Genomic DNA, 12,385 nt, shown 5'->3' with positions numbered 1-12,385 from the left:
CCAATAAAGACCTCAACAATGAAGATGCTGTTTACATCCGGTACCGCACGGATGGCAGTCTCTTCAATCTGAGGCGCCTGCAAGCTCACACCAAGACACAAGAGCAAATTGTCCGTGAACTACTCTTTGAAGACGATACCGCTTTAGTTGCCCATTCAGAGCCAGCTCTCCAATGCATGACGTCCTGTTTTGCAGAAACTGCCAAAATGTTTGGCCTGGAAGTCAGCCTGAAGAAAACTGAGGTCCTCCATCAGCCAGCTCCCCACCATGACCACCAGCTGCCCCACATCTCCATCGGGCACTCGGAACTCAAAACGGTCAACCAGTTTACCTACCTCGGCTGCACCATTTCATCTGATGCAAGGATCAACAAAGAGATAGACAACAGATTCACCAAGGCAAATAGCGCCTTTGGAAGACTACACAAAAGAGTCTGGAAAAACAACCACCTGAAGAAACACACAAAGATCAGCGTGTACAGAGCCGTTGTCATACCCACGCTCCTGTTAGGCTCCGAATCATGGGTCCTCTGCTGGCATCACCTACGGCTCCTAGAACACCTCCACCAGTGTTGGCTCCACTCCATCCTCAACATTCATTGGAGCGACTTCATCTCCAACATCGAAGTACTCGAGATGACAGAGGCTGACAGCATCGAATCCATGCTGCTGAAGACCCAACTGCGCTGGGTGGGTCACGTCTCCAGAATGGAGGACCATTGCCTTCCCAAGATCGTGTTCTATGGCGAGCTCTCCACTGGCCACCGAGACAGAGGTGCACCAAAGAAGAGGTACAAGGATTGCTTAAAGAAATCTCTTGGTGCCTGCCACATTGACCACCACCAGTGGGCTGATCTCGCCTCCAACCGTGCATCTTGGCGCCTCACAGTTTGGCGGGCAGCAACCTCCTTTGAAGAAGACCGCAGAGCCCACCTCACTGACAAAAGACAAAGGAGGAAAAACCCAACACTCAACCCCAACCAACCAATTTTCCCTTGCAACCGCTGCAACCGTGCCTGCCTGTCCCGCATCGGACTTGTCAGTCACCAATGAGCCTGTAGCAGACGTGGACATACCCCTCCATAAATCTTCATCTGCGAAGCCAAGCCAAAGACATGGGAAGTTAGTCAGGAAGGTTCAGTCATGGTGAGGTAGTAAACTGGATTCGACATTGGTTTTATGAGAGAAGCCAGAGACTAATAGTGAATGATTGCCTCTCTGACTGGAGGCCTGTGACTAGTGGTGTTCCTTTAGGATCGAGGCTGAGTCTACTGCTGTTTATCATCTATATCAATGATCTAGAATATCAGCCATTCTCAATGGGGACTATATGTCCTGCCCCCCCTCACTGGGGGCCACAGCACATTTAAAGAGGGTCATGGATTGAAATAAGGAAGTACTCGTTAATGTTTTTTATGTAGTTAGTAGGAGAGAAGTATGGAAGAAACCAACTAAACTTGACTGCTTCACAGGGAAGAGGTGGGGGGGGGGCATAACCTTTGAGCAGAGTCCTAAGAGGGCCATAATCATTAAAAAAAATGTTTAGAATGGCTGGTATAGATGATAATCTGGTAAACTGGATCAGTAAGTTTGAAGTTGACACAAAGATTGGAGGTATAATGGACAGCAAGGAAGGCTTTGAAAGCTTGCAGAGGGATCTGGACAAGCTGCAAAATGGCAGATGAAATTTAATGCAGATAAGTATGTGGTGTTTCATTTTGGAAGGACAGCCAAGAAAGAACATATTCAGTAAATGGTAGGCACTGGTGAGTGTGATTGAAAAGAGAGATTTTGGAATACAGATACATAATTCCCTGCAAGAGTCGTCACAGGTAGATAGGGTCATAAAGAGAACTTTTGGCAATTTGGACTCCATATATCAAAGTAAAGGAGTAGGGATGTTATGGTAAAGTTGTTATGGTGAGGCCACATTTGGAGTATTGTGTGCAGTTTTGATCACTAAATACTGAAAAGATATCAACAAGATTGAAAGAGTGTAGAGAAAATTCACTGGAATGTTGATGAGACTTGAGGAAATGCGTTATTAGGAAAGATTAAACAAATTAGAACTTTATTCCCTGACTATAGAAGAATGAATGGAGAGTTGATAGAGCTATACAAAGTATTTTACTCTGAGATTAGGAGATACAAACCAGAGGACATGAGTTAAGGGTGAAAGGGGAGAGGATTGGGGGTATTTCTTCACAGAGTGGTGGGAGTGTCAAATGTTGACAGCTGAAGTGATGAATTTGCACATGAAAAATTTGGACAAGTACATGGATGGGAAGCGTATGGAGGGATAATAATTGGATTCAGGTTAGTGGGACTAGGCAGAATAATAGTTTGGCATAGACTACAATGGCCATGGTTTCAATGGTTCCAAATGCAACACTGTTGAAGGTGATGTGCTTCAAATAAAATGTTACTTTTCATATATGCTTCAAGCTTTATTTCAATTTCTGTAAACATTATGCATTTTACTTCCAAGTTTTTTCCTTCTGCGCATCCTTCATTGTGACTGGCTGCTCAGCCAGCTTGATGGCATTATCGTTGCTAAGCAATAAAGTTTCCCTTGAACTGATGTCCCTGTGGACAGCTTTCCTTGAGGTCAACAGTGAATATTGGAGCTCAGCTGTTCACATGTAATATCCCAGACCATTAATGGTTGCTGAGGAGATACATGTTAACCAGACCTCATTTATCAACATGATTGTGTAGTATTTGTTTTTGGATCAAAAATTATAATCACAATTTTATGTCAACTTGAAGACAGTTCAGTGCAATTTCACAAGAAAATTGGGTTAAATTATGTGCAGGCATTCGGTATGCTATCGTGCATGCTAATATTAACAAGTGATATAATTTAAATTCAAGATAATTAAAGGATTTGATAGAGGAGGAAGATGGATGTGATGTGACCTGAAAGTTATAGCTGGGCTGTGTAGGGGTGTTGTCAGGAAGCACTCATGATGCTCTGGAATTTCTCATCTAAAAGTTGTTGAATCTGTCTATTCATAATGTAAATAATTGAAGTGAACAGGTTTGCTGGTAATGGTGTAAAGGGATATGGACCCAAAGTTGATAAATGGAGTCAGAGTATAGATCAGCAGTGATCAAATTGAATGGCAGAAAAGACTTGATGGGCTGATTGGTCTGCACTGGTTTCTATGCAGTTTTATTGTACTCATTTGTAACACAGAAAAGAGCTGATAATAATTGATTTTCTATTTACATTTGAGGATGTAATTAAATCATTGGAGATAGGACCAGTAAGGTCAGTTTTCACACTCTGTAAGCATAAAAGGATTGATAAGAGAACTAAAGGCATGACCTGCAGTGCATCAGATTTGCACTAGGAAAACAAACAGCAGGTGAAAGAATGCCTGGGCAGATGCCTGGTGTGGTGTGGTTAATGCTTTTCATCCAGCCTTGTACAAAATGTAAATCTCCTGGGTATATGTTGTACCTATATTAAGTTATTAGTTAACTCATCCACTGACATGGCATGATGAAACCAGCTTTTTGACATTTCTTTTGTTATGAGCCTAGAGGACCCCAAAACCCAGCAGCAATAGATATTCACCAAGACAAATAGTTACTTAAGCAATGGTTGCTTTTAATTATATTTAAACATGAAACCAGGATCAAACTTGATCTTATTACTATTAACTTACTTAACCTAACTTAACCCCCTTCTAATTCTAAGCGCACATGTATGTAATGTGTATATAAGTTCAGAAAAGTTCTTTGATTCACAGTCCAATCTCACTTCTCATTTCTCCAAGTTCATTGGTTGCAGGCAAATTTTAAACTGTTAACATTTATGAATTTCACCAGGCTTTGGTATTTGGTCATCGCTCAGGAAGGTTCTTGTCGGTTTTCAGAGAGAGGTTTGTTGTCCACTGGACACCCACAAAACTGATTCCTTTTAATCAGCCGCATCAGTGTCTTGCTGAAGAAACTTGCCCATCAGGTTTTCCAGATGATAACCTCTTTCTTTCAGGTCACCACAGAGTACCTTTTTGCTTCTCTTATTTCAAATTAAACATTAGGCAGCTAGTCCTCTCCTCTTGTATGAACCACAAGGGCTTTGACCAGACTGAACAAAGCACTCACAACCCATCTTTAAAAATGGGGTTTTCCACAAGCTTGCCAGCCTTTCCTGTTCCAGTCCCAGCTCTGCCGCTGCTGACAGTAAACTGCAGAACTAAATTTTCTCTCTCTCTCTCTCTCTCTCTCTCTCTCTCTCTCTCTCTCTCGCTCTCTCTCTCTTTCTCTCTCTCTCACTCTCTCTCTCTCAGAGAAAAGCCTGTTTTTCTCTCTCTGCTTACAAAACCACACGACCCTCCTAGAACAGCAACCTCCACTCACAGACTGCGGCTCCAAACCTAATTCTCCGAGTTCTTTCATCGGTTGCTTTTCAAAACAACAATCCATTAGTGAAGTCCTTTGGGCACTCCCCAAAGCTTTTGTAAAGGCATTCAGAGCCAGCCTGTCTAGCTTGAGCAGAGCTCCAGTATTTTAAATGAGATCTATTTTGAAGTGTTTATTTGTGACCTACACTAAAAAAAAACTGCCCAATTTCATCTCCCAAAATCCTATCTATATACAATACAAACACAACATATTCTGTCACACTTTCTGCAGTATTATACTTATTTAAAATCTATTCTTTGCATTGGTGAAGGCTTCAATTTATATGTAATTTTCAACATAGTAATCCATAATATTGGTACCTGCTGCTTCACTGAATTGGGAGCATATTCCTGAAAGTTGAAATCCCTCTGGGAGTTACCTTTGTAGCACAAGATTTCAATAAGAAGCACCACATTCCAAGGATTCCATGTTCTGTGTCCTTGTTTTATCAGAAGAATTGTCGCAGAAGCAGCCACACAAAGACTGACCCAATTACACAGACAGCTCTTCCTATAGTTGTGAAGGCTGCCTTTTCAGCTCCTTTCAGTCTACATTGGTGCAATAACAGTCCATGAATGCTCCAATCAAGTTAAATTGAACAACAACAGTTTTCATTATTTTTCTTTGGGAAAGTGGAATGCAGCTGGAAAGATCACACAACTTCCACTTGATGTCACAATGAGTAGTTGGCTCTTGTGGTTATCTTGCTTCTTTAATGCCACTCCTTCATATAAATGAATAGAGTGAGTTTTTATCAATTTTTAAAAATATTTAATTTTTACATGTATTAAGATCATATACAAATAAAATAGATTTATAATTTACCAAAACTAATACATGCTTTTTCCAACAATTTTCTCCCCTTCCCTCCCATCCACACCCCCACTCCAAAGTCTCCATAGATAAAGATATGAAAAGAAAAAAGAAAACAAAAAAAGTGAGAGAAAGAAAAGAAAAATAGAGAAAGAAAGTGCAATATAATTTAAAGTTAAAACATGAAGTATATAATATATGTAATAACTAACTGTAATTCTATATCAATATAACAACTAATTTATATATATATAGCCAAGGAATGGATGGTTCAAGATGAATTATGTAATTATATACTATTACAGTTATATAATATTCATATATTTGTAACACCAATAGATTGCATATATGGAGACCAATTTAAAAAAAAATCATATCTTTTCCTTAAATTATGTGATCTTTTCAAGTGAAATACAATTATGCATTTCTCCATGCCATCTGCCCCAATCCAAATCTGTGTCCAGTTTCCACGACACTGCAACACATTTCCTAGCTATGGCTAATGCTAATTTAAGAAATTCTTTCTGAAATAAATTAATTTTTAATTTTGCCCTAATTCCTGAAATGTTTCCAAGTTAAAACAACATAAGGTCTTTTGTAAGTCTAATATTTTTTACCTGTTGAAGAAATTTTATTAAATTTGTCCAAAAAAGGTTCAATTTAGGACATAAGTATGTAGAGTGTAAAAAGGTACTGACTTCTTGATTACATCTGAAACAATTATTGGACAAATCAGATTTCAATCTGTTAAGTTTTTGCAGTGCAATATATAATTGATGTAAATAATTGTACCATTCTATATTTAACATTTATTGTATTTTTCACACTATCATAACAAATTTCAGTCCAATTCTTTTCATTTATATCTACACCTAAATCTGTTTTCCAGCATTGTCTCAATTTATGAAAATCTTTCTTAATAATAATAATATTAAATATATAGCTTATATAAACTTCTTCATATGAGTTTTTATCGAATTAATACTCAGCTAGCATCTTCTTACAGAATACCACTCCCCACAACCTTTGTTGTGTTGCAATGTATTCTGACGTCTTTATTTGAAAGCTTAAAAGCCTAAAGGATCTGCATTTGCATCCATGGTTTTGAAATGTCGAAATAAGAGCAGGTGTAATTACAATGGGTCACTTGACCAGATTTGCTGTGGGTCTCCCCATTGGAATGCTAAAGACATTAGACTTCTCAGTAATCTGTTACATTACAAAAACCGAGACTACAGCAGGGATTAGAAGGAAGTCTTTTACAGAAAAGTCATAAGGCAGAAGGCTGAGGAGCAGGATTAAAGAAAGGAGAATACCTCAACAGTTTTGCTATGGCAAGCACACTGCTTGCCCCTTGATTGCTGTAATTTCCAGATCTTCTAGTATACATATATTGCCACATTCTATTTTGTAACAAAAATATGCTGTACACTCCAAATAAATTGGTTTTCTAATCCTCTGTCCAATAGAAACTATATTAATGACAGTAAAATAAAGTGCTCAAAATGTATTGTTCCATTTAAGAGATTTCTGACTCTTTTACCTCCTATGGATAATTCAGAAGATGGCTTCTCCTATGTATTTTTCTATTTTTTTGACATAATGCTACATCTGAATGCTCATTGAAAGAGCAAATGTGACAAGCAGGATAAGTCTCAATGTGTCTGAGTGCAGGATCTTGAAATAACCCTCTGAGATTGGTAGCCTGCATTAGTGATATTTAATATTTCTTAAGTAAAATGAAAGATACAATGTGCTGCATGACTGTGTAGCCAATGTATAATTATCCCAAGAGGGAGCTGCCTCTTTTCTGCTTTGTGCCAGATGCTGAACCTTACTGCAGTATGAATACCACTCTGCAAAAGAGTGAATCATACACAATCAGAGAATCTAGAGTCGAGCTGCCTGAAGCAGATACCAGCTAAGAATAACTGTTGCAAATTGGAATCCTAAGTTGCTAAAGCCTCATTCACTGATTTTACAAGAGACAATATTTATTATCTTTGCCCACTCTAAATCAGTTGTCCTAAAAAGAATGCATTTGTTGTAGAGGGTGAGCAGTGAAGCTTTCCCAGATTGGGTTCTTGTTTGAGTTGAGATTTATTAAATTAGGGCCCTCTTCTTTGCAGCTTTGAAAAATGAGAGGTGACCCTATTAAAATGTTCAAAATTCTTTGAGAACTTCAATGAGGTAGACATATGAATTTCCCCAACTGAAGTGTCCATAAGAACTAGGCTGACAGTCTAAAAATTAAATGGGGAAAAGGTCTTCTTCACTCAGACAGCAGTAAACTTGAGGAATTCTCCATCCTAGAGGTACAATTATTGATTTTATTCAAAACTAAGATGGATAGATGTTTATACAGAGGTTGCCATAGCTCAGTGATTAGAGCACTGGCCTTGTAAACCAGAGGTTGTGAGTTTGTTCCTTTTTGGAGCTTCATTTCTGTGAGTGGCGACTCTGTCTTCTTTACAGTAGACAAAGTTAAAGAATTTCATGTATGTTACATTCTAAATGAGATGGAGAAAGTTGGTTCTGAATGTAGTATTAGGTGACAATAATGGAACCTTTACCTTTTACCCTAATGAATGAATGAGAATGGGAGTTTATTGTCATACACATAGGTACAATGGAGAGATGCACTGCTTGATGCATCTTGCATGGACACATTAAATTCACTAACAAACATAAGTATAAATTAGATTATCACATGAGAAAAAAATATAATTAATATAAAAGGATAGATACTTGCGTTATTGCAAAAAAAAAGTGATGCAACAGTGGTGCTGACAAATCATTGGTGGACCTGGAGTAGTGTCATAGTTAAGGTTATATGAAGAGATTCAAGAGCCTGAGAGCTGGTGGGGAAAAAATCTGTTATTGAGCTTTAATGTTTCTTCTGCTTGAAGGTAGCAGTGAGAAGAGATTGTGACCAGTGTGATGGGGGTCTTTTATAAGATGTCTTCAGTGGGCAGGAAGTGGGTTTCTAGGTTTAACACTTGGCGTAATCTTCGTGTTCCTGGACTCTGGAGTTTTCTTTAACCAGTCAGTACATTTCTACAATATACCTGTTGAAGTTCAATAGGGTATACAATGACATGCCAAATCTCCTCAGACCTCTTGGGAAGTTGGTGAGTCTACTTCACAGTTGCTTCAATGTGCTGGCCTGAGTGAGGTCCTCTAATATGTGGGCATGCAGGAACCTGGAGCTATCAACCTTCTGCATTGCTGTTCCACCAATGAAGGAAAGTACCCTTCCTAAAATCCACAATATGTGATAAAATCAGAAGATCAAGAAAGCATCTGTTTCAGCTCAATGACCTCGCATCAGAACTGAGAAAATGACTCGCTTTGAGATGGGGAACTCAGTGTTATCTATGAGAATCCATGCAGAATCTGACGACCCTGTATCAGAACATCCTTCAAGAGGTTCACCCTTGCAAGGGATCAGGCCCTGATGGCAGACCGGTACTGAAAATCTGTGCCAACCAACTAGCCAGAGTGTTCACGAACATTTTCAATTTCTTCAATTACTGCAGTTGGAGGTTCCCACCTGCTTCAAAAGGGCATCAATCATCTACAAGAAGAGCAGAGTCAGCTGCCTCAATGACTATCGTTCAGTGGCACTCATAATTACTGTGGTGAAATACTTTGAGAGGTTGGTCATGGCCAGAATTAACTTGTACTTAAGTGAAGATCTGGATCCAATCTCATAATTGCTCCACATTGCAATATCACTGGGTCTCCACTTAGCTCTGGAACACTTAGACAACAGCAACAAGTTCTTCAGGCTATTTTCATCGACTACAGCTCTGCTTTCAACATTATCTCTATCAACAGCTCAAAACCCTGGGCCTATGTACCCCCTATGAAACTGAATCCTTGACATCCTTATTGGAAGATCACAGTCAGTATGAATTGGAAACAACGTCTCTTCCTCATTGACGATCAACAAGGGTGCACCTCAAGGATGTGTACTTAGCCCACTGTTATATTCACTATACATAACTGTGTGGCTTGGCACAATTCAAATGCCGTTTACAAATTTGCTGATGACACCACAGTCTTCAGCAGTGTCACAGCAGTGCAAGTGAGTGCAGGGATTTGGCCATTGGTAAGTGTCAGAACTGTTGCAGAGGGAGGCAGAGCGAGGACAATTTAAACATTAAATAGAGTGGTGATTGGTTGGAGTTAGTGGTACAAATAAGGACGGTAACAAATAAATCAAAGGCAAGCTCAAGCAGAATGGCTGGTGAAGATTGAGCAGTGTGTGAGTGGCTCAATGTAGGAGTGGGACCTTGGGGCTTTATCTCACAAGGCTTTGGTGAAGAGCCACAGGTAAGGCTTTCGTAGTGGTTATATAAAACTCACCAAATTTAAGGTAATTAAATAAAGTAGGCATGCAGGATCAGGTGATGTGTTGTGGCAGCATGATGTTGGAGCAGGGGTACCCCATTGTGGTTCCTGATAACTACATCTGCAGTAAGTGTTGGTTGCTCAAAGAATTCAGGCTCAAAATTGATGACCTGAAATCTAAGCTTCAAACACAGTGACATATCAGGGAGGAGGTGAGGTACCTGGACAGTTTGTTTCAGGAGGCAGTCACACCCATTAGAATGGCTGCCTTAAATTGGACCTGTGGTCAGGGACAAGAGGGTATGACTATGAGTGAGGCAGATAGTGGGATTCAAGAGCGAGTGCTGGAGAAGCCTCAGCCCTTGATCCTGTCTCAAAAGTCCAAAATTCTTGCTCCTTGTGTGAATAAGAGTGGGGGCTGCAGAAAGGATGAGCAACCTAATCATGGCACTGTGGTTCAGGAAGCCATTTAAGAGGGGGTAGAGAAGAGAATGTCGCGGCAATCAGGAATAGTATAATTAGAGGAATAGACAAAATTCTCTGTCGCAGGCAGAGAGCATCCAAAAGGCTGTGTTGCCTGTCTGGTGCCTGGGTTCAGGACATCTTATCTGACCTGCAGAGGAATTTGCAGCGGGAGGGGAAAGATTCAGTTGTCATGGTCCAAGTGGGTACCAACAACATAAGTCGAATGAGGAAAAAGGGTCTGTGAAGGGAATTTTAAGGAGCTAAGGTCCAAATTGAAAAGCAGAACCAAAATATCTCTGAATTACCACCTGAGCCATATGCAAATTGGTGCAGGATCCAGAAGGTTAGAGATAAATGCGTAGCTCAAGGATTGATGTGGCTGAAGAAGGTTCCATTTCATGGGAAATTGGCACCAGTATTAGGGAAGGAAGAACTGTTCAAAGGGGACGGTTCCATCTGAACTATGATGGGACCTGGATGCTGGTGATTGTGTTTAGGGCTTTAAAAAAGTGGGGGGAGGGGTAAATTCAACAGAGGAGCGTGTGGATAAAGTGAAAACAAAGTTTAAAAAAAGAGAAAAATAAGAGTAGAGGGGATAAAAGTTGAGTGCAAAAGAGGCAAGGATTATCAGATTTTGAAAGCACAGTGCGTACAGGGAACCTTATCTGAATACTAGTAGTATTTGAAACATGGTCAGTGAATTTGCGGCATATTTAAAAAAAAATTTAGACATATGGCAGAGTACCAGGCCATTTCAGCCCATGAGTCCGTGCTGCCCAATTTATACCCTAACAACCCAAGCAGATATGGGGAGAACGTACAAACTCCTTACAGACAGTGCAGGATTCAAACCCCAGTCCCAGTTGCTGACGCTGTAAATGCATTGTGCTAACCACTACACCAACTGTGCCTCCCTCAATACAAAGGGATATGACTTAGTGGCCCATACAGAAACATGGTTGCAGGGTGGAGAAGATTGAGAATTAAATACCCAAGGATACCAGCTCATTATGAAGAACAGGCAGGAAGATAAAGGAGGTGGGGTAACGCTCTTAGTTAAGGATGAGGTCAGGGCAATAATGAAAAATGATGTAAGATCTAATAGAAAAATGTTGAGTCCATTTGGGTGGAGATAAGGAACAGTAAAGAGGGAAAAAAATCACTGGTGGGAGTTGTCTTTAGGCTACCCAATAATAACATTACAGTGGCACAGGCTATAAACCAAGAAATATCGGAGGCATGTAAGGGTGGAACAGCAGTTACTGTGGGGGACTTTAACATGCATATAGATTGGGTAAATCAGGTTGGTCAAGGCAATCTTGAGGAGGACTTCATAGAATGCATACGTGATGGCTTTTTTGAACAGCATGTTGCTGAATCTACAAATGAACATGCTTTCTTGGATCTTGTCCTGTGTAATGAGACAGGTAAAATAGGTGATCTTTGTCTTCAAATTTTATTTTATTAGCACATGTAAAAATTACATATGTAGTCAATATTTCTATATATCAAAATCAATACATGCTGTTTTATAATTCTTCTCTCCCACCTACCCCCTCCCATAGAGAAAAAACCCCAAAGAAATAAAAAAAGAAGATAGAACAAGAAGAAAGAAACTATTGTTAAAACAATACTGGATATGACCTTATAACTAAATTAAGACCTAATTATTTCAACATTTACAACTATCAATGTATCTATTAAATATAAAGTGTACAATAAAATAAAACATTACTGTGTAACATATAACACTTAGTCAAAATCTAAGTATAATCTATAATGTATATTAAAAACACACATATATCATCTAGGAAGAATAATAAAATGAAATATTAAGGTGAGGCTGGGGAGTGACAAAGTTTGCACCATATTCCATCAATTAACATAATGTAATTACTTATAATGTTATAACAACAATCTTTTGCATATATGGAAACCAAAATAAATACACGAATCAACACATCTTTAAGTTCTTTAAAGAATTCTGATGTAAATCCATCCTCATCAGAGGATTTATTATTCTGTAAAAAGCTATAACTCTTGCAACCTCTCTGTAAAAGAAGTTCCTCATATTTTCTGTTCTTCAATACTTAATTTAGGCAAGTTTACTCGAGTTAAAATTCGTTGAATTTTAATATCATCCTGCATCGATTCTGATTTATATAATTTTGTGTAAAATTGCCAAAAACATTTATTTATATCCTGAGGTTTATAAGGTCTGTCTCATCTCTAGTTGCAATAATAGCTTTTGATTCTTGTTCAGTTTTCTATTGCCACACTAAAACTTTATGTGCTAGTTCCCTAGTTCATGATAATCTGTTTATTTCTCATAATTA

The 12,385-nt window shown here is 39.0% G+C and overlaps 1 protein-coding gene across 21 annotated transcripts in view; it reads left to right on the top strand.

The window, feature by feature from the left end:
* cacna2d3a (calcium channel, voltage-dependent, alpha 2/delta subunit 3a) overlaps nt 1-12,385 on the top strand; it is a 732,424-nt gene that overhangs the window by 154,591 nt on the left and 565,448 nt on the right. For 5 of the 21 annotated variants that reach the window (XM_069939680.1, XM_069939679.1, XM_069939682.1 and 2 more), the window contains one exon: nt 5,309-5,352. The exons of the other annotated variants lie outside the window; for them this stretch is intronic. In XM_069939680.1, the coding sequence (XP_069795781.1) occupies nt 5,326-5,352 (27 nt within the window). In that variant the 5' untranslated portion in view covers nt 5,309-5,325. The remainder of the gene's footprint in view (nt 1-5,308; nt 5,353-12,385) is intronic. 21 annotated transcript variants of the gene reach the window in all.

The sequence above is a fragment of the Narcine bancroftii genome, chromosome 5 (assembly GCF_036971445.1).
Source record: "Narcine bancroftii isolate sNarBan1 chromosome 5, sNarBan1.hap1, whole genome shotgun sequence".
Classification (NCBI taxonomy): Eukaryota; Metazoa; Chordata; class Chondrichthyes; order Torpediniformes; family Narcinidae; genus Narcine; species Narcine bancroftii.
The sequence above is the reverse complement of the archived record's forward strand: the minus strand, read 5'-3'. Positions and strand labels throughout refer to the sequence as shown.